This window comes from Symphalangus syndactylus, chromosome 5 (assembly GCF_028878055.3).
Source record: "Symphalangus syndactylus isolate Jambi chromosome 5, NHGRI_mSymSyn1-v2.1_pri, whole genome shotgun sequence".
Taxonomy (NCBI): domain Eukaryota; kingdom Metazoa; phylum Chordata; class Mammalia; order Primates; family Hylobatidae; genus Symphalangus; species Symphalangus syndactylus.
In genome coordinates, this window is record NC_072427.2 from 128,311,234 (window position 1) to 128,334,292 (window position 23,059).

The 23,059-nt window shown below is 39.7% G+C and overlaps 1 protein-coding gene across 3 annotated transcripts in view; it reads right to left on the reverse strand.

The window, feature by feature from the left end:
• The window catches only part of GOLM2 (golgi membrane protein 2), a 126,141-nt gene that overhangs the window by 69,255 nt on the left and 33,827 nt on the right, over positions 1–23,059 (reverse strand). For all 3 annotated transcript variants that reach the window (XM_055276874.2, XM_055276873.2, XM_055276872.2), the window contains exons 2-6: positions 21,348–21,402; positions 15,556–15,658; positions 12,150–12,240; positions 6,426–6,570; positions 6,016–6,096 (exon numbers count right to left, since the gene is read on the reverse strand). In XM_055276874.2, coding sequence (XP_055132849.1) covers positions 6,016–6,096; positions 6,426–6,570; positions 12,150–12,240; positions 15,556–15,658; positions 21,348–21,402 — 475 coding nt within the window. The remainder of the gene's footprint in view (positions 1–6,015; positions 6,097–6,425; positions 6,571–12,149; positions 12,241–15,555; positions 15,659–21,347; positions 21,403–23,059) is intronic.

A 23,059-nucleotide genomic window follows, 5' to 3' on the forward strand; every position in this document is an offset into this window, starting at 1 on the left:
ATATATATATATACACATATATACATTTTTTTTTTTTTTTTGAGACAGGGTCTCACTCTGACACCAGGCTGGAGTGCAGTGGTGTGATCTCTGCTCACTGCAGCCTCCGCCTCCTGGGCTCAAGCAGTTCTCCCACCTTAGCCTCCTGAGTAGCTGAGACTACAGGCGTGCGCCACCATGACTGGCTAATTTTTCTATTTCTTGTAGACACAGGGTCTCATCATGTTGCTCAGGCTGGTCTCAAACTCCTGGGCCCAAGCAACCCTCCCGCCTCAGCCAATCCAGCTGTAATCTCAGCTAAGATTACCGATGTGAGCCACTGTGCCCGGCCTCAGAGGTATATTTAAAGATAGTTTTGCACTGCTCTACCGTAATTTCTAGTATGGTCCTAGCTATCTTAAACAAAGCTGTCAGTATATATAACAGTCCATTTTTACATTACAAGGATATATTTTTTTCTTTTTCTTTTTTTTTTTTTTTTTTTAAGACAGAGTCTCACTCTGTTGTTCAGGCTGGAGTGTGTGTAGTGGTGGGATCTCAGTTCACTGCAGCCTCTGCCTCCTGGGCTCAAGGGATTCTCCTGCCTCAGCCTCCCAAGTAGCTGGAATTACAGGTGTGTGCCACCATGCCCAGCTAATTTTGTATTTTTAGTAGAGACGGGGTTTCACCATGTTGGCCAGGCTGGTCTCAAACTCCTGGCCTCAAGTGATCCACCCACCTCAGCCTCCCAAAGTGCTGGGATTACAGGTATAAGCCACTATGCCCAGCCAGGATATGTTCTTTTCTCTGCTTCCTCTTTGCGGTTACTGCCTCTATAGCTAACAGGACACCACATATACACCAGAACTTGAATTGACATTAAGAATTTTGGCATACACTACTTCAGGAAGAAAAGACAAAACTGAGGAAAAGGACTGGCAAAGAGATTAAAAATGGGGCTATAATTACATGAAATAATAATAACAACTAAGTTTTTTTTTTTTTTTTTTTCGAGACAGAGTCTTGCTCTGTCTCCTAGGTTGGAGTGCAGAGGCATGATCTTTGCTCACTGCAACCTCTGCCTTCTGGATTCTAGCGATTCTCCTGCCTCAGCCTCCTGAGTAGCTGGGACTACAGGTGCCCGCCACCATACCCAGCTAATTTTTGTATTTTTAGCAGAGATGGGGTTTCACCATGTTGGCCAGGGGGTCTTGAACTCCTGACCTCAAGTGATCTGCCTGCCTCAGCCTCCCAAAGTGCTGAGATTACAGGCATGAGCCACTGCACCCGGCCAACAGAAACTAAGATTTATATAGCACTTGCTATGGCCAGGCACTGTTCTAAGTGTTTTACATTTAAATTTCACAACATTCCTGTCAGGCTGGAATTGTTATTATTCTATTTTACATATAAGGGCAAAAAAATGGTCACATAATTGTTAAAAGATAAGAGCCAAAGGTTTGAATCTAGGCAATTTGACTCCAGAGACCATTGTCTCACCATTAAAGATAGCCTGATAATTCAACCATTCACATTTACTGGGACCCTGCTGTATGCAAGGCAGCATGTAGGGAGCTCAAGGTACAAAGATATGAAATGGCTTTCCTTTGTGTTTGCATCCGAATGATCACAGAGCTCAAAGTTTCCTTCTACCAGTTACCATTTCAAAATAATCTTTACACTCAAAATACTTCCTCAAAATATTAAGGATAATTGCTATGAAAAATGATTATCAAAGCAAACCACCAATAGTTTAAAGAGCTTCAAATATTAATCCAGGCCAGGCATGGTGGCTCACACCTGTAGTTGCAGTGCTTTGGGAGGCTGAGGTGGGAGGACTGCTTGAGCCTAGGAGTTTGAGACCAGCCTGGATAACACAGCGACACCCTGTCTCTACAAACAACGACAACAACAACAACAACATTAGCTGGGTGTGGTGGCATATGCCTGTAGTCTCAGCTACTTGGGAGCCGATGTGGGAGTACCACCTGAGCCCAGGAGGTCAAGGCTTCAGTGAGCCATGATCATGCCACTGCACTCCAGCCTAGGCGACAGAGCAAGACCCTGTCCCAAAAAATATAAATAAATAAAAATAAAAGTAAAAAAAAAAAACTTAATCTAGAGGAAGGCCTTTAATATGCCATGACAATGTAGAAAATATCTGCGTATGGAGACATTTTTTACATTAACGATCAATTTACACAAAATGTTAATATACTTGGTGTTTTTCCCAGTTCCAAATTATAGTGCTGCAACCATGTAAGTTGCATATGGCAAGTTCATGCTGTAAAAATCAGATATGAATTTGTTGGCATCTCATCAAAAGTAGCACTATTCATTCTTATAAAATCTAATAAAATTGGCCAGGCGCGGTGGCTCACGCCTGTAATCCCAGCACTTTGGGAGGCTGAGGTGGGTGGATCACGAGGTCAGGAGTTCGAGATCAGCCTGACCAAGATGGTGAAACCCCGTCTCTACTAAAAATACAAAAAAAATTAGCTGGGCGTGGTGGTGGGCGCTGTAATCCCAGCTACTCAGGAGGCTGAGGCAGAGAACTGCTTAAACCCGGGAGGCAGAGGATGCAGTGAGCCAAGATCGCACCACTGCATTCCAGGCTGGGCGACAGAGTGAAACTCGGTCTCAAAAAAAAAAAAAAATCTAATAAAATTGTTGTGTACTTTTTAAAAATTATTATTAAGAAAGCAGAAGAGGCAAGATAAGATTTCTATCCTGCTGGAGTGGTTCATGTATGAAAGACATTTGAAAACCACTGTCTGATAGGACAATATACCTAATAATGGCCAAGACAAGATCTCTAAGATCTCTTGTATTCCTATTTCATTTTACCCTAAACACTGGAATTTCCTGGTGGCTGGGTAATAAATTATGACCAATGAGAAAATAAGCGGAGACATTACACATTTAGAGTAATAATAAAATTTTAACTTGAAAAGTATGTGGAAACAGGCTGGGCATGGTGGCTCACGCCTGTAAACCCAGCACTTTGGGAGGCTGAGGCGGGCGGATCACAAGGTCGGGGGATCGAGATCATCCTGGCTAACACGGTGAAACCCTGTCTCTGCTAGAAATACAAAAAATTAGCCGGGCGTGGTGGTGGGCACCTGTAGTCCCAGCTACTCAGGAGGCTGAGGCAGGAGTATGGCATGAACCTGGGAGGCAAAGCTTGCAGTGAGCCAAGATCGCATCACTGCACTCCAGCCTGGGCTACAGAGTGAGACTCCGTCTCGAAAAAAAAAAAAAAAAGAGAAAAGTATGTGGAAATAAATAATAGAGGTTAAAAATTATATTTAAATACAAATAATACATTTTGCAGGTATATTACATGAAAAATAAATGTATGCAGGTAGCCAACTCTTGCTCATATCTGAATAGAGTGCTTCTATGTATCAGAAACTAGCAGTATGTCCTTGACAAAACTTTGGGTATAGTTTTTAAAATATACAAGCGCAATGTAAAATAGATTAATCAACCTAAAACTCAACTGTGTCTAGGACTAGAGTAAGTGCTACAAAAATTTAGGAGAATACAGAGTTCCTGCTCTGAACATTTCTTTAAATTAACATCTAAGTCAGTGGTTCTCAAATTTTAGCATAGATCAAAATCACTAGGAGAGCTTTTTAAAACAAATTGCTGGGCTCCATTCCAAAATTTCTGATTAAGTAGGTCTGGAATGAGACCTAAGAATTTGCATGTCTAACAAGTTCCTGGGTAATGCTGATATACTGCTGATCCAAAGACCACACTTTAAAAATCACTGAATTACAGCTAGGCACCACAGCTCCCGCCTATAATCCCAGGGCTTTGAGAGGCTGAGGCGGGACTATCGCTTGAAGACTGGAGTTAAAGAGTAGCTGGGGCAACAGTGAGGCACCGTCTCTACAGAAATAAAAATATTAGCCAGGTGTGGTGGCATGTCCCTGTAGTCCTAGGAGGCTGAGGTGGGAGGATGGCTTCAGCCTAGGAGTTTGAGGCCACTGTCAACTATGATCACTGCACTCTAGCCTGGGCAACAGAACGAGACCCTGTCTCTGAAAAAAATATATGTAATTTTTGGCTCTCTCTATATATATTTTTTGGCTGGGTGCAGTGACCCATGTTTGTAATCCCAGCACTTTGGGAGTCTGAAGTGGGAGGATCACGTAAGCCCAGGAGTTTGAGATCAGCCTGGGCAACATGGTGAGACCTCGTCTCTACAAAAAAATAAAGAAAATAGGCTGGGCATGGTAGCTGATGCCTGTAATCCCTGCATTTTGGGAGGCCAAGGCAGGCAGATCGCTTAAGGCTAAGAGTTCGAGACCAGCCTGGGCAACATGGTGAAAACTTATCTCTACAAAAAAACTATAAAAATTAGTCAGGTGTGGTGGCACATGACTGTAGTCCCTGCTACTCAGGAGGCTGAGGTGGGAAGATCGCTTATACCCTGGAGATTGAGGCTGCAGTGAGCTGTGATCATGCCACTGCATTCTGGCCTGGGTGACAGAGCAAGATCCCATATCACAAAAATAAAAAAATAAAGAAAATAAAAAATAAAATTAGCTGGGCATGATGGCACACACCTGTAGTCTCAGTTATTCAGGAAGCTGAGGTGGGTGGATAGCTTGTGCCCAGGAGATCAAGACTGCAGTGAGCCATGACTGCACCACTGCACTCCAGCATGGGTGACAGAGTGAGACCCTGTCTCAAAATTTTAAAAAGAGGCCGGGCTTGGTGGCTCATGCTTGTAATCCCGGCACTTTGGGAGGCCAAGGTGGGAGAATCACTTGAGGTTAGGAGTTCGAGACCAGCTGGCCAACATGGTGAAACCTCGTCTCTACTGAAAATACAAAAATTAGCTGAGCTTGGTGGCACACACCTGTAATCCCAGCTACTCAGGAGGATGAGGCAGGAGAAATGCTTGAACCTGGGAAGCTGAGGTTGCAGTGAGCCAAGATCGCGCCACCGCACTCCAGCCTGGGCAACAGAGAGAGACTGTATCTCAAAATTAATTAATTAATTAATTTAAAAAAATCACTGGATTACTTCATTGTCTTACAAAAAAAGCTTGCTGATTCTGATTCTTTATTTTCAAATTCATGTTACTGCTTTTGTCCTTACCTTTATTTTAGGGGAAATCACTATGAATTGGAAACCCATAAGAATTTGAGAAGACAATAAAACTATACAAATGAAGGATAAATATTTCATTTATTTGATCTAAACATTCAGGAATTTCAGTCATGTACAACTAGCTATAATCACAGAAGTAATTACTGAGACTGAGAAGAAAAAAAATCAGACAAAAGCAGCAGAGGCATGCTGTTAATTTCTTATTTTTCTACCATAATAAATTGGAGTCAGCAGGGAGGAGTACCATTAATAGCCAAGAAACACACATATGGCAAGAAAAACAAAGAAGAGACACGAAGGAAAAAAATGAAGGGGATTAGGATAGCAGCAAGTGGGATCAGGACTTCAAGTGAAAATGGATAAGAAGCAGACACATTAAGGAGGAAAGAGACATACAATGCACAGAAGTGGCCAGAAAAGAAGAAAAAAAATGTTAAACAAACCATCCAAAAGTGTGGGGTAACTCACTAAAAGGACAAGCCAAGCCCTCAAAACTAAATAATTAAATAACTCTTATTAGGGTATTACTATGCCATATTAAAGCACACCAACAACACAGGAATCTGGGCACATTTGGTAGGAAAGAAAAGAGCCATGCATACTTTTAGTAAACATAAATGACTCTATACAGTACAACTGTCATAAGCAAAAACTCTGAGTCGCAAGGAAAAGATTCAAATATAGGTGATTCTTATCAAGGCAAAAACAAGTATTTTATACATCTTAGCAAAAAATTTGATAAAAGTTGGATCCAAAAAAAGTCCTGGCAATTAATGGGTACTTAATTAAGTACAAATATCAATCATCCAGATATCTGTGACTTTTCAAAGTGTTACCCAAAAAGAGAATGGGGTCACATGAAATGTATTATCATCACTTTAGTTGAATTCTCTAACAATTTTTACTCACCAGGGGGAAGATCATCAACTTTTGCTAGGTCATTCTCTTCTATTCCAGGCATCCCTGCATCACCACCTCTTTTGATTTGTTCTGCCCAAGTAACAAAAAGATAGAATTCTATCATTTTTCTTACATAATTTGAAAATGTTTTGAAGGAATGTAACAATCAGTTTCTAAAAGTAATAGGCTACATCAACTGAACATTTTTATATCTTGCTTTGGATATAGCTGTAACTCTAAAATAACTTACTCTTTTTTCTCTTCTATCAAACGATCCAAATTTGAAACAATGCAGACACTTAATCATGTGTGAACTAAAATAAAACAATTTTCTTTATGATTGAAAATATTCACTACAAAATGGGAAGAAAAAGTCAATATCCTATTAATACAAAACAAAAGAATAATAACAATAATACCTTTCCCATGTGGAATATGATTGCTTGAGGGTTCTTCATTCTTATCTGCAACATTCTCAGCAATTTTTGGAATATTTTTAGGTACTACTTGATCATTTATATCCAATTCTTTTCCATCATTTGATTGAATCTTGTGGGCCTCTTGCTGTTAGATAAAGATTTGGTAACAACAAGTATTTTTCAGTTCAAATTGTTAAACCACCGACACAACTATTAATTAAATGTTCTGAAACAGTTCATCTTATAAAACATATACCATGGGTTCAAATAATGAACAATTGGAGATGCAGGATACATTATGACTCTGCTTGGCTATGCTGTGGTGTGTGATTCTGCAAGACAGCCTGCTGAGTACTATAGATTGCCCTGATGGCCTACAATTGGGCATCTTCCTGGGTGCTATGGGCAGGGTGGGTTCTCTGTAAGCATATGTTAGAACCAAGCAGGATAGCAGAAAGGAGGAGACTGGTACACAGGTGCTTCTTCAAGAGCAAGGGTGAAAAACAGGCAATCTTCTTCCTAAGTGTGCTGGCCACCGAAGCACAGCAAGTAATGGCAGGACAATAAACAGGTCAGTGCTTTCTCCAACCTGTTCCTAACCTAGCATCTTCTTGGAAATGTGAATCTTCAGGTATATGATTAGGCCTAACTCAATTCTCTTCGTGGACCAGTATTAAGTTTGCCTCCGTGGAAAATTGGGAGCAGCAAGGATTCAAGTACACAAGCTTGGGATGCCATATATAGGTTCCTCTAGTAAACATTTAATGCATCCATAAATGCTTTGTAAACTCTAAAGCAGTATGAAATATAATTCTTGGTAATGTTATAAAAATAGTACGAAAAAATCTACATATTTATTTATTTATTTATTTATTTTTGAGACAGAGTCTTGCTCTGTCGCCCAGGCTGGAGTGCAGTGGCGTGATCTCGGCTCGCTCCAAGCTCCGTCTCCCGGGTTCATGCCATTCTCCTGCCTTAGCCTCCCGAGTAGCTGGGACTACAGGCGCCCACCACCACACCCGGCTAATTTTTTGTATTTTTATTAGAGATGGGGTTTCACTGTGTTAGCCAGGATGGTCTCGATCTCCTGACCTCGTGATCCACCCACCCCAGCCTCCCAAAGTGCTGGGATTACAGGCGTGAGCCACCGCGCCCGGCCACAAGAGCCAAATCTTAAGAATGTGTCACAATAAAGGAGAAAGAGTACTCTGACAATTAGGTGTAGGTATTCCAGTGTCCTGGCAGGTAAAATCAACAATAAATATTTGCATTGTGCTTCATAGTTTCCAAATTGCTTTCATAGCTGTCCTCTAGTAGAAATAAAATTAATAGTTTTGAGAAAAACAAAACTGAGGTATTAAAAAGTTAAGCAGTTTGGGCCAGGCGCGGCGGTGCATGCCTGTAATCCCAGCACTTTGGGAGGCCGAGGTGGGCAGATCACACGGTCAGGAGATAGAGACCATCCTGACTAACACGGTGAAACCCCGACTCTACTAAAAAATACAAAAAATTAGCCGGGTGTGGTGGCGGGTGCCTGTAGTCCTAGTTACTTGGGAGCCTGAGGCAGGAGAATGGCTTGAACCCGGGAGGCGGAGCTTGCAGTGAGCCAAGATCGCGCCACTGCGCTCCAGCCTGGGCAACAGTGCAACACTCCATTAAAAAAAAAAAAAAGTTAAGTAGTTTGGGCCAGGCACGGTGGTTCATGCCTGTAATCCCACCACTTTGGGAGGCAGAGGTGGGTGGATCATGAGGTCAGGAGTTCGAGATCAGCCAGACTAACATGGTGAAATCCCGTCTCTACTAAAAATACAAAAATTAGTCGGGCATGGTGGTGCACGCCTGTAATCCCAGCTACTCAGGAGGCTGAGGCAGAAGAATCGCTTGAACCCAGGAGGCAGAGGTTGTAGTGAGCCGAGATCAGGCCACTGCACTCCAGCCTGGGTGACAAAGCAAGACTCCGTCTCAGAAAAAAAAAAAAAGAAAAGAAAATTAAGCAGTTTGTCCAAAGTCACAAAACTAGAGAATTGTGAAGAAGGAATTCTAACCACAGTCTTTCTGACTCCAAATCCCACATTTCCTGTAAGTTGGTAAGCTATAATCAATTCTGATAGTTTAATCATTGATGAATGAAATGATAAACTGAAATTTTTGAACATGTCAATATAAACACCAAGGATGAGAAAATCTATGAGGTACAACCTGAGCAGCCAGCTTGCATCTCTGTGCATCTTCACTATAATGCTATCTCATAAGGCTATTGCTATAGTACTCTTCATTCTTTTGCAGATGTGGATAAGACAAATATTGAACAAAAGTAAAAGTCAACAAGCTACTGTTCAAAAATACTTTTCCATTGAAAATAGTTAACAAAGATGTTGTATCTTTAATGCATTATTGACAGTACTTTCTATGAATGGACAATATTAATATTAATAAAATAAGATGCTGTTCTAGATACAATGTTTGTGATTTGGTTAGGGGGCCTCCTGATTGTTTTTAAAATAAACTTCTTATTCTGAAATAATTTTAGATTTACAGAAAACTAATCACCCCTTACCCAGTTTTCCCTAATGTTAAAATCCTGTTAACCTACCATCCATAATTACCATGATACATTTGCAAAACTAAAAAAGAAAATCAGTATATTATTAGTACCTAAACTCCAGACTTACTTAGATTTCACCAGTTTTTCCACTAAGTCCTTTTTCTGTTTCAGGATCCAATTCAGGATACTACACTGCATTTATTTTAATTTTTAAATTTTTGAGATGGAGTCTCGTTCTATTGCCAGGCTGGAGTGCAGTGGCACAGTACCGGCTCACTGCAACCCCCACCTCCCTAGTTCAACGGATTCTCCTGCCTCATCCTCCTGAGTAGCTGGGATTACAGCTGCCAGCCACCATGCCCAGATAACTTTTTGTATTTTTAGTAGAGATGGGGTTTCACCATTGGCCAGGTTGGTCTCGAACTCCTGACCTCGTGATCCACCCACCTTGGCCTCCCACAGTGGTGGGATTACAGGCGTGAGCCACCACCCCCAGCTACTACACTGCATTTAAGTCCTCAGGTCTCCTTAGTCTTCTCTGGGCTATGAGAGTTTCTCTGCCCTTATAGCATGAATGCAGTAAACAAATAAGCATGGCTGTGGCTCAATAAAATTTTATGTATGAACACCAAAATATAAATTTCTTATAATTTTCCCAAGTACTAAGATAATTTTCTCTTGATTTTTTTCAACCATTTGAAAATGTGAAAACCACTTTTGGCCTCTAAACAGTACAAAAACAAGCAGCAAGCTGAATTCAGCCTGCGGGCTATAGTTTGCTGACTTCTTTTCCAGAGTCATTTCTATGATAGACATGTGGCTGGTTAATTAATTTTAAAATTAATAAACAAAAAGATAAAGCCCTGAATACAATTTATGCTTATTTCATATAGCTAACATTGGATTTGTCTCTATGAAAACTCAAATTGCACAGAACCAACTTGCTATAGTAGTTAAAGAACACGAAATGAAGGGTGGGGAGTAGAATTAGGTAGCTGCTCTACAGGGTAAGGGCTGATGTGCTACCTAGAAAGGAGAAGTTCTCTGGGCACCTCAATTCCTGCCATGCCTTGTTCCATTTAGGGTAGGATAATGGCAAGGAAGAATTGGAGAAGCATTAGTTAATTAATAGCATAAAAATAGCCTAGTATAGAAGAACAGAAAGAGAATTACACTGGCTTGGAAAAAAAGGGGAAGCTCTCATCTGTATTCCTTAAGAGAACAGAAGAGAGCGGCTGGGCATGGTGGCTCACGCCTGTAATCCCAGCACTTTGGGAGGCGGCCGAGGCAGGTGGATCACGACATCAGGAGATCGAGACCATCCTGGCTAACATGGTGAAACCCCGTCTCTACTAAAAATACAAAAAATTAGCTGGGCGTGGTGGCGGGTGCCTGTAGTCCCAGCTACTCGGGAGGCTAAGGCAGGAGAATGGCATGAACCTGGGAGGCGGAACTTGCAGTGAGCTGAGATCGCACCACTGCACTCCAGCCTGGGTGACAGAGTGAGACGCCGTCTCAAAAAAAAAAAAAAAAAGAGAATAGAAGAGAGCAAACTTATCCCATTATTTATATACTACGCTTATAATGACACAATTGCAATAGCAAACCTCTCTTCCCCTTCCTTTTGTGTTCCATTATGTTCTTTAGATCCTCCAGTGTCTCAATAATACCTTTTGGTTGCCCTCAATGCCTCTATTATGGTAGCTCACTCAGGCCTGCCTTCGTCCACCAATCCATCCTTAAACACCTCTTCAAAGTAGACTGCAGATAGGCAGCAGGTATTCCACTTTGTAGATTCAAAAAATGAAACGGAGAAAGAAATGACACCCTCTATATCCTACTATAAAATTGTGAAAAAGCTAAGAATGAAAACCTGATATCCTTAACTTCTAGTCCTTTAGTTGAGATGCTACCAAAGAGCAAAACAAATACTTTTCACTATTAAATCTTTTTTTCCTTTAAATCACAAGAGTTCATAAAAATCATGCCTAGTCAGGTAAGATTACAGGGTATAAAAAAATGAATCGGCCGGGCACGGTGGCTCACGCCTGTAATCTCAGCACTTTGGGAGGCCGAGGCTGGCGGATCACAAGGTCAGGAGATAGAGACCACCCTGGCTAACATGGTGAAACTCTGTCTCTACTAAAAATACAAAAAATTAGCTGGGCGTGGTGGCAGGCGCCTGTAGTCCGAGCTACTCGGGAGGCTGAGGCAGGAGAATGGAGTGAACACAGGAGGCGGAGCTGGCAGTGAGCTGAGATCACGCCACTGCACTCTAGCCTGGATGACAGGGCGAGACTCCGTCTCAAAAAAAAAAAAAGAAATGAATCATGTCCTTAATAACTAGTAATCTTCAGACAATTTCCTCTATTGCTAAAAGAATCTTCATAATACATATTAACTTAAAATGAATTAATAAAAGAATTTGCTCCCCCCAAAAAAGTATGAACGAATTGGTTATGGTGGCTAGTGTCTCATTTCTGTGCTTTAGGAAAGGGTGTCAGAATAACAGAGACTGATAATAAAGGAAAAAGCGTTTCTTTTTTTTCTGTTTCTCAAATGCATAAAAAAGGAAGTAGTTGATTTTCAGTAAAAAAAGTTGTCCACTTTACAATCTGAGAAATATATTAACAACAAAAATTATTTTTTTAAAAAGATGGATATTTTGGTTCAAAATTAATTTATTATTATTTTTTTTGAAACGAAGTCTCACTCTGTTGCCCAAGCTGGAGTGCAGTGGTGCGATCTTGGCTCATTGTAACCTCCTCCATCTCGCAGGCTCAAGCGGTTCTCCTGCCTCACCCTCCTGAGTAGCTGAGATTACAGGCATGCACCATCAGGCCTGGCTATATTTTGTATTTTTAGTAGAGATGGGGTTTCCCCATGTTGGCCAGGCTGATCTTCAACTCCTGACCTCGAGTGAGCCGCCCACCTCAGCCTCCCAAAGTGCTGGGATTACAGGTGTGAACCACCACGCCTGACCAGTTTTAAGAATTAAGATTATATTTTTGCAAATGTTTAATTTACTCAGAAATAAAGCCATTGTAAATTACTTTTGGAATTAGGCTGGCTGGAAAACTTAAAATATAATGTTTTGTGACAAAATTACAATTTTAATTTCTAAATTACCATGATTTATAACAAAAATGTTTAGATTTAAGTATATTTTTAAAATTTACCTTTTGTTCCTGTAAAAACTGGTCTGCTAACTTTTTAATATTTTCTTCATGCTGTGCTCTCAATTCCTTGATCTGCTGTCCACACTGAAAACTAAATTACAAAGTCATTCTTTTAGATTATATTATCTTGGATTGGATTCTCAAAGTTGTCCAGAAGTTGACACATACATAAGAAAGATAAAACATTCAGTTAGCAGGGGAGAGTGGGCTGGAAAAAACAGAGTATATAAATAGCTCACAATCAAAATTTTTAAAATACTTGAACTTGTAATAGGAGGTAGATAATACTGATAAAGCTAATTGGGAAAACAGAAATTACAAAAATAAAAACAATTATTATCCTATTTTTCCATAAATTGCATCTATAAAAAAAAACTTTCAAAACCAACTTCAATCACAGAAGAGAAAAATACTATAGAAGAGAAAACTGTGAGACCAATTTATAGTAACAGATGAGGAAAGCTAGAATTATGAGAGTTGATAAGGAGTGGCAGCAGAAGATTCATCCAATAGTTAGTAGTTTAAACACTAATAAAAGGCTAAACCATAGAATACTAGGAATGAAAGAAACTAATAAAGAAGATAGACTGGTGCCATCAAGAGAAAGTGAACAGCAGCAAAACAGATAAAGATGGTGACTTTCTGCTAGCCAAGTAGTCAAAGGATACACATAGACCAATCATGCAAAAAGAAACAGTTAACAAATATATAGAAAAATGTTAACTTTCACCATTATAAAATGCAAATTAAACCTCCTATATGTGGCTAGGCGGGGTGGCTCACACCTGCAATCCCAGCACTTTGGGAGGCCGAGGCAAGCAGATCACTGGAGGCCAGCAGTTCGAGATCAGTCTGGCCAACACAATGACGCCCTGTCTCTACTAAAGATACAAAAAATTTAGCCAGGCATGGTGGTATGTGCCTGTGGTCCCAGCTACTCAGGAGGCTGAGGCATGAGAATCGCTGAAACCCAGGAGGTGGAGGTTGCAGTGAGCTGAGATTGTGCCACTGCACTCCAGCCTGGGCGTCTCAAAAAAAGAAAAACACAAAACAAAAACAAAAAAACTCACCAACTTCCTATATGTATATATATATATATAGTAGTATCTTATTCCTATACTAACAAAATTAAATTAGAATTAAAACCAAATTTGGTAGGGCTATAGGGAAATACCTACATTATAAATGAGTACAATCATTTTAGAAAGCAATCTTTCATCTATGCTGTAAAAGCAACAAAATTGGTAAAGAATTCTTTTTGAGGAATTCTATATTTGAGAAAATATACCACTGAAATAACATAAGGGGAGGGGAAATCTTTATTTATTTTTTATTTATTTTTGAGACAAGGTTTCATTCTGTTGCCCAGACTGGAGTGCAGGCATGATTATGGCTCACTGTAGCCTCAACCTCCTGGGCTCAAGCGATCCTCCCACTTCAGCCTCCCGAGTAGCTGGGACCACAGGTGTATGCCAGCATACCCAGCTAGTTTTGGGAAATCTTTTTTGCATAGACATTTTTATAGCTGTGATAATTTTTTTTTTTTTTTTGGAGATGGAGTTTTGCTCTTGTCGCCCAGGCTGGAGTGCAATGGCGTGATCTCGGCTCACTACAACCTCTGCCTCCCAGGTTCAAGCAATTCTCCTGCCTCAGCCTCCCAAGTAGCTGGGATTACAGGCATGCACCATCACGCCCAGCTAATTTCTATTTTTAGTAGAAACGGGTTTCTCCATGTTGGTCAGGCTGGTCTCGAACTCCTGACCTCAGGTGATCCACCCGCCTCAGCCTCCCAAAGTGCTGGGATTACAGGCATGAGCTACTGCACCCAGCTTTTTTTTTTTTTTAAAGAGACAAGTTCTTCATGCCTCTAATCCCAGCACTTTGGGAGGCCAAGGGGGCTGGATCACGAGGTCAGGAGATCGAGACCATCCTGGCTAATATGGTGAAACCCCATCTCTACTAAAAATACAAAAAATTAGCCAGGTGTGGTGGCGGGCACCTGTGGTCCCAGCTACTCAGGAGGCTGAGGCAGGAGAATGGTGTGAACCCGGAAGGCAGAGCTTGCAGTGAGCCAAGATCGCACCACTGCACTCCAGCCTGGGCGACAGAGTGAGACTCCATCTCAAAAAAAAAAAAAAAACAAAAAAGACAGTTCTCACCCTGTTGCCCAGACTAGAGTGCAGTGGCATCATCATGGCTCACTGCAGCCTCAATCTCCTGGACTCAGGCGATCCTCCCACCTCAGCCTCCCAAGCAGCTAGGACTACAGGCATATGCCACCATGCCCAGCTAATTAAAAAATTTTTTTTGTAGAGACAGAGGTCTCACTATATTGCCTAGGCTGGTCTTTTAACTCCTGGGCTCAGATGATTCTCCAGTCTCAGCCTCCCAAAGTGTTAGGATTACAGGTGTGAACCACCATAACCTAGCGCCCGCCACCACGCCCGGCTAATTTTTTTGTATTTTTAGTAGAGATGGGGTTTCACCATGGTCTCGATCTCCTGACCTCGTGATCCGCCTGCCTCGGCCTCCCAAAGTGCTGGGATTACAAGCGTGAGCCACCGCGCCCGGCCTAGCCTGTGATAGTCTTAAAGTGAGAAAAGGAAAACTCCTACTGTGGTCCCACAATTAGAAGAGACTACAGAAGTTTTGGTACATTAACATGCTAGAATAATATATTACCTCTACATACGTTAAATCTTTAATCCTATAGACATGCATAAAAATACTGAATACTGTTACATTAAAATACATATATTTAAGTAAATGTATAATGATAACCTACAAGAGTAAGAAGTTGGAAATGGACACAAAATGCTTTAAAATATGGCAAATCTTTCTAACTTTTGGTGTATAAATCTAAAAAATATCTTTTACCATAAAATTGATTACAAATATAATAAAAGTTCTAAGGTGTGATTGCTAGAAAGGCCTGTAAGAGGTTCCCCAACCTCATCACCAAGTGTAGAGGTATCAGCAAGAGGGCTGACATGCAGAGCAGGAAGAGCAGCCAGCACTCAGTCCCTCAGCTCTTCTGGGAACATCTCCCAGTGCTGGTTTCATCTTCTGGATGCCCGTCAAAAAGAATCACAAATCTTCTTTCCATCTTTGCCACATCTAATAAAACTCAGAGCTTGTAAGATTTTCTGTCTCACAATGAATTCTACAACATACACAAACTAAACATGCCCTCTAAGAGATACTTCATGCTGTTTAATTTATCAAAATAAAAGAGTCTGGATTTCAAAGAGCTAAAGAAAGATAATAGAAAAGGAATTTAAAAGCCTTAACAAAATGAAAGAGAGAAAAAAAGGAAAACAAAAGTCAGAGAGAAAGAAATGAACTGAGTCCAAAAGTTGGACAAATATTTTAGATTCATAAACATATGTCGCATGTAACAACTTACCTTTCATATTCTAACCTCTTCACAAGGTAAGTATTGTTCTTCCTATAGTCCTGAAGCTGGTCTTCTTGTCGAAGAAACTCCTGACGAAGCTCGGCAAGTTGCTCTATCCACCCAAGGTAAGAACAAAAGGAATCAAGTTCACTCACTGTAATGATTCCTATTCAGAAGCTATGGGATGTTTTTTTAATTATACATAATTCTCAATTTCTTTAGTAATACTCCCAGGAAATTAAATTATATAACAAACACCACATTTAATAGCCTTTTGTAACACATTCATGGTCAGTAAAATTTATTCATTTATTTATTTGAGATAGGGTCTTGCTCTGTCACTCAGGTTAGAGTGCAGTGGTGCAATCTTGGCTCACAGCAGCCTCCACCTCCTGAGCTCAAGTGATCCTCTCACGTCAGCCTCCCAGACAGCTGAGACTACAGGTGTGCATCACCACATCCAGCTAATTTTTGTATTTTTAGTAGAGACGGGTTAGCCATGTTGCCCAGGCTGGTCTCGAACTTGTGGGCTCAAGCAATCCAGCCACCTCAGCCTCCCAAAGTGCTGGGATTAAAGGCATGAGCCACCACGCCTGACCGATAACATTTATTTTTAAAAATATATAGCTTCAGTGGCTTTCACATCAACCCAAAATATTCTTTAAATTACACATCATTACACTTTGTATAGACACATGCTAAGCTGTGGAGACAATACAAAAAACTACCTATCTCTTCAAACCTATCTGCTTTATTAAAGTAGGAAAAAAATCACACTTTTTAGATATGTTTACTATGGGTACAAATTTTAAGTTTTCTTTCTCATTTTAAATCACATTCAACTACCAACTTAGGTGCCAATCACTTTAGATACATTTCTAGTTCGGCTATAGATGGTAGCTCTACATATCCCAAAATTCCATTTTCAAAGCTCATAATTTCTGGACTAGGACTGAATTTTTTTAGTGGAAATGAATCGCGTAAAATTCCAAACTGGATAGTAAATTATAACCTGGCCAAACACTTGTTTGTAAATGTTTAATCCATAATCACCAGCCACACATGTTTTAGCTTTCATTCCCTCATGATCTAAGCCTACAGACAAAAGAAATGCAGGTGGAAAACAGTAAATGTTAATTTCACAGATAGGTGATTTTAAAAACAGCTAACAGCCTTAGCAGTTAAGCAAAAGTAGTATTAAGATAATTTTTAGAAATGAAAACAGGGGCCTATACTGTATAAGCAACAGCTATTAAGATTAAAATATAACTTCTAGCCATAATGTACCAATACTATAACATCTATTTTTTACAGAAGGGTTATAGAATTAGTCTCATTACTCTAAAAGCACTCCAAAAATACTTGGGAGATATATATACAGCCACTTTCTTGAGTAGATAGGGAGATATAGATATATACGTGTATTTATAGAGATGAGGGCTCACTATTTTGCCCAGGCTGGTCTCGAACTCCTGAGCTCAAGCGATCCTTCTGCCTCAATCTCCCAAAGTGCTGGGATTACAGACGTGAGCCACCATGCCCGGCTGTTTTTAAAAAGCAGATGTTGGGGCTGGGCGTGGTGGCTCATGCCTGTAATCCCACCACTTTGGGAGGCCGAGGCAGGTGGATCGCCTGAGGTCAGGAGTTTGACACCAGCCTGGCCAACATGGTAAAACCGTGTCTCTACTAAAAATACAAAAATTAACTAAGCATGGTGGCCTGAGCCTGTAATCCCAGCTACTTGGGAGGCTGAGGCAGGAGAATCACTTGAACTCAGAAGGTGGAGCTTACAGTGAGCCGCGATTACGCCACTGTGCACTCCAGCCTGAGAGACAGAGCGAGACAAAAAAAAAAAGGCAGATGTTGGCTGGGCATGGTGGCTCACGCCTGTAATACCAGCACTTTGGGGGGCCAAGAAGGGTGGACCACATGAGGCCAGGAGTTCGAGACCAGCCTCGCCAACAAGCTGAAATCCCATCTCTACTAAAAATACAAAAATTAGCCAGGTATAGTGGCGCATGCCTGTAATCCCAGCTACTCAGGAAGCTGAGGCAGGAGAATCACTTGAACCCGAGAGGCGGAGGTTACAGTGAACCGAGATCATGCCACTGCACTCCAGCTTGGGCAATAAAGGAAGACTGTCTCGAAAAAAATAAAACTATAAATAAAAAAAAAATAAAAAAGCAGATGTTTTTAAACAGCAGATGTAAACATATAATTGCATCCATGCAAAAAAAAAAAAAAGACTAGAATAAAAATATATCAAAGTGCTATCAGCGAATGTGTTTGACGGTAGGATTTTGAACATATACTTTTTTTCTATACTTTCTAAATTTTATTGTGGAATTATAACTGTGGCAATAACGAAGAATAAAAATTTAAGTCACATAAACATCTGCTGAGACACGTAATGTTTAACAATATGCATAATAATTATTGTATAATAATCAAGTATGAAAAAATCAATGATTCATATAAAATATTTGTAGTTAATCATTATCTTTGCATATTCAAGCCACATTTTAAATTTCTCTCTCTTTTTTTTTTTTTTTTGAGACAGAGTCTAGCTCTGTTGCCCAGGATGGAGTGCAGTGGCATGATCTCAGCTCACTGTAACCTCTGCCTCTCAGGTTCAAGCGATTCTCCTGCCTCAGCCTCCTGAGTTGCTGGGATTACAGGCACCCACCACCACGCCCAGCTAATTTTTGTATTTTTAGTAGAGACAGGGTTTCACTGTGTTGGCCAGGCTGGTCTCGAACTCCTGACCTCATGATCTGCCCGCCTCAGCCTCCCAAAGTGCTGGGATTACAAGTGTGAGCCACCGTGCCCGGCCAAATTTCTCTTTTCATAATATTAATTCTCCAATATGTAAACATGGCTGATTTACCCCCATCTCAAATAAAAGTGATGGATCTGTGGTGGCCAGGTAGCCATAAAAAACCCTTTCAGCTTGTTGCCTGATCCCTGTCTCCATCTCCTAAGATACAGCAGGCCAGAGGTACCAGAAACCCTGGCCCCAGCTATGAATGCTGATTCTATAGAGACAATGAGATCACAGTAGGAAGCAATAGCAGAAAGCCTTGTGGCTAAGGGATTGAATTAGCCAGTTCAGTAAACCTGTGCTCAGGCTGGATAGTTTCTAGAACTGAAAGCTAAATTTAAAAACTGTAACTAAAAAACAAACAAAACAACAACTATCAGAAAGAGACTTCAATTGGTGATCTTTAGGACTCATTCTCCTCAGGAAAAAGGGAACAAAAGGATTACAGTCCCTTCTGATTCAGGCTATGCTGTCAAATACCTGAAATAGCTTCAGAATGAACCTGAGGCTTAGTATGATTCTTAGTAACATTCTTGGACGGCTTCTCTGCCCCCCCCGACAAAGCTTCCCATTGATGGTATTTGAAATTCATCTATCAGGAAATAAAATTTTCCTTTGTAATTGAAGATAAAAGACTTAAAATATAACTGACAAAGAAAAATAAAACATTAATATGAGTTTTAGCCCATGTAAAATATTATTTCCTGTTTGAATACAGAGAAAGATCATAAAGCAGGGAGGTAATTGGTGATTTCCAGTAGGTCAAAACAGAGATTTGCAAGGGGAAAAGTAAGCATACCAGAAAGCAAAACAAAGGAGAAAGAGTATCAGGAAAAATAACTAATGGATACTAGGCTTAATACCTGGGAGATGAAATAATCTGTATAATGAAGCCCCATGACACACGTTTACCTATGTAACAAACCTGCACATCCTGCACGTGTACCCCTGAACTTAAAATAAAGGTTAAAAAAAAACAATTTTACTTTTGACTGATTGGCATGTGTTTTCTTTATATGAACCCAGAGATATTCTGTCTAGCGTGGCTGCTCCAGGTCACTGTAGCAGAACTCTTAGAGTAGGTTAACACAAGTCAGGTTGATTGTACAGGATGCTCTATCTTTGAAAGCAACACCAGTTATGTTATAGAAAGACATGGCTGTACTCCCTTAGTTTAACTTCAAAAGATTAGGGATAGGTAAGAAATGGGTTGCCTGGGACCAGCTTTAAAAAAAAAAAGAAAATTACTTCTAGAAAACTTTGACTTCGAACTTTCTTTCAGTAACAGGCCTAAAAACAAGGTAAGCTAATTAAAATAAATCTGATAGTAGAATGTCAATTTATTATCTCAAGGATTAGAAAAACCAACTGTCATTTCTTTTATTTCCAAGAAAATATAAACCATCTCAAGTGTCTTAGTGTCTATTAATTCTACTATAGCAGATATTAATTTTAAAGACTCATATAGGCAAGTTTTCAAGTTTTCAAGAAGTTTGTTTCAGTAGAAATCATTCCAAGTTGCAAAAGTCACATTATTGAAATTCAATTTTAAATTTTTAAATTCAAATTTAAGAGTCCAAGCTTCAAAACCAAAAGTTCGATAGCTATACATACAAATCAAGACCTTTTTCTCTGCTGAAGAGTATCGTACACAATTTCAAAATATCTCAAGATCTACTCCAACACATATGGTACAATAAAGATTTTTACTCAGTATCATAGGTTGTCATTTTTGTTGACATATACTAACAGAAGCCACAGGACTTCTTATTCAATTGATCTATTTAATAAACAGTTAATAAGCATTAAGTTACTGCTTTAATAAGCTCTAATAGTATTTCTTAACATTTAATAAGAAGTATACTTTGATGACAAGTGAAAGCATTTGTAAAAATTGCAAGTTGGAAGCAGCACTGACACTGTGGCATCTTCTGTGTCATCCTAATATATTTTGGTGAGTCAAAAAGAGGAGAACATGGACACACATGCAACAAAAACCCATGTGACGACCCAGAAAGCGTATCTAACAGAAAATCAAAGCTGTTCAAAATCATGGATAATAGGAAATCAACAACTTATTTTAGGGTTACAACACACAAAAACACTTCCTATTGATTGTGCTAGGTAAGGAGAAAAATTTTACTACATTACAAAGCCAGCTAAGGTTGGCTACTTCCAGAGGACAATAAAAATAGATTATCTAAGTATATCTAAAGAGGCTCAAAAGAATAATAGAATAAAGGATATTTATGAAGCTAGAGAGCATGTGCTACCTACATACATAAACCTAGAGACAATGCATGCAAAATTTTAAAATACAGTATTATAACCAAAGGGTGTGAGGGAGATGAGGATTGTTCCTCAGATTCCAAACTTCAAAGGCCAACAGCGATGGCGTGAAGTAACATAAGCAGATTGTACGGCTTTTTTTTTTCTCTCCATAAAAGCTGTAGTACCTCTTTATCACTTCATCCAAGTAAAAATATGTGTGTGTATTTTTATATTTATTATTATTTATTATATATTTATCTATCTTCCAGGTTTCTTTCTGTTCCCAGGGTATCTCAAACATTAAGCTTGGAGGCTCTATCCAAAGCATCCCTAGACCTGAATGAATTAATTTAGCAGATTGGACATAGTACAGAGGGAACACTTCTCACCTTTTCCCTAGAAATTTGATGGCTTCTGAAGCTACAGCTCAATTTTTTTTGAGTATTCTCTTAAGAACATTTCATTGCATAACCCTGTCTATAGCACAAGGTTAAGACACAGATCTCATATTTTAACTTGGATTTATCATATATAAAGCATCATTAAATAATTTATTATATCTTAAGGCAAAAGGGTAAATGTTTTACCATCAGAGGAGTTTGTTCAGAAAATTGTATTTCATTAGGCTAATTTACTATTTCTTAATTCTTCACAATTTTAGGCATTTAGTGACCTTTGTTTATGTTTAATCTTTAATTAAGGTTCTTACCCTTTAAATGATGTATGTCTGCCATCTGGTACGATATGTTGTTCTGTAGTTTAACCTGAAAAAAAATTAAGTTTTCATTTTACTAAAAAATATGTAGTTTTGCTCTTTTTTTGGTTCATATTCACTTTGAGCTTGACCATAAATGCAACGAAAAACTCTGGTTATTTATTTATACTCTACCTCTTTCCAAAAAAAATCAGCAGTAAATTCTGATCTTGTAATGGTTACTTTAAATTTGCACAAGAAAATTCATTTCAATTGATAAACAATGTAACAACGTTAAAAGTTTTAAAGTTTGAACTGAACATCACATAATGATTTTTTTCTAAAACTCAGAGCTATGGTCACTGTCTTCTAGGAGCCAGTACACAAGAATACTAAGAACTTAAAAGTATACCAAAACATGACTCAAAGGCTTACTAGTCAACTTAAAAATTAAAATAAGACCTTGGATAAGCCAGGACCTCATAGACAAGGAACCAACTGCTCTGTCTCAGTTACTGCTTTAGACAAGTTTGTTCTAATTACAAAATGTAACTAAAATATCACTAAAAATATATCTCTTGTCTACCCCAAAGTAACTTTACTTTGGAAGGCACGGGCAGATTCACATTAATCAGAGGTAGCACCATGGAAAAATGATTTTTTTTTTATACTGAGTCTCACTCTGTCGCCCAGGCTGCGGTGCAGTGGTGCGATCTCAGCTCACTGCAACCTCCGCCTCCCAGGTTCAAGATATTCTCCTGCCTCAGCCCCCAAGTGGCTGGGACTGCAGGTGCACACCACCACACCCAGCTAATCTTTGTATTTTTAGTAGAGATGGGGTTTTACCATGTTGGCCAGGCTGGTCTCGAACTCCTGACTTCAAGTGTTCTGCCGGCCTCTGCCTCCCAAAGTGCTGGGATTACAGGCATAAGCCAACACGCCTGGCCTGAAGAATATATTTTTAAACTTTTTTTTTCAGAGTCTTGCTTTGTCAACCAGGCTGGAGTACACTGATGCAATCACAGCTCACTGCAGCCTTGACCTCCAGGGCCCAAGTCTATCCTCCTATCTCAGGCTCTCAAGTAGCTGAGACTACAGGTATGTATTATAACACCCAGTTAATTTTTAAAAATATATTTTTTTGCAGAGACAGGGTCTTGCTATATTGCCCAGGCTGGTCTTGAACTCTTGGACTCAAGTGATTCTCCCGCTGGCCTCCCAAAGTGCTGGGATTACATGCATGAACCACCATGGCCAACCTAAACTTTTTATTTTAAAATTAATAACAGATTCACAGGAAATTGCAAAGATAGCAAAGAGAGGTCCCAGGTAACCTTCACACAATTCACATAATTTCCCACAATGGGTACATCTTATATAACTACAGTACAACATCAAAACCAGGAAACTGACATTGGTACAATATGAATGTATAGCTCTATGTCATTTTAAAATATGTGCAGATTTGTATAACCACCATCACAATCAAGATGCAGAATACTTTTATCATCACAAAGATCTCCCTCATGCTATTCCCACCCCCTTTTTTTTTTTTTTTGAGACATGGTCTCCCTCTGCAGACCAGGCTGGAGTGCAGTGGCAAAACAGCTCGCTGCAGTCTCCATCTGCAGGGCTCAAGCGATCCTCCCACCTCAGCCTCCTGAGTAGCTGGAACTACAGGCATTTGCCACCATGCCAGGTTAATTTTTTTATTTTTAGTAGAGATG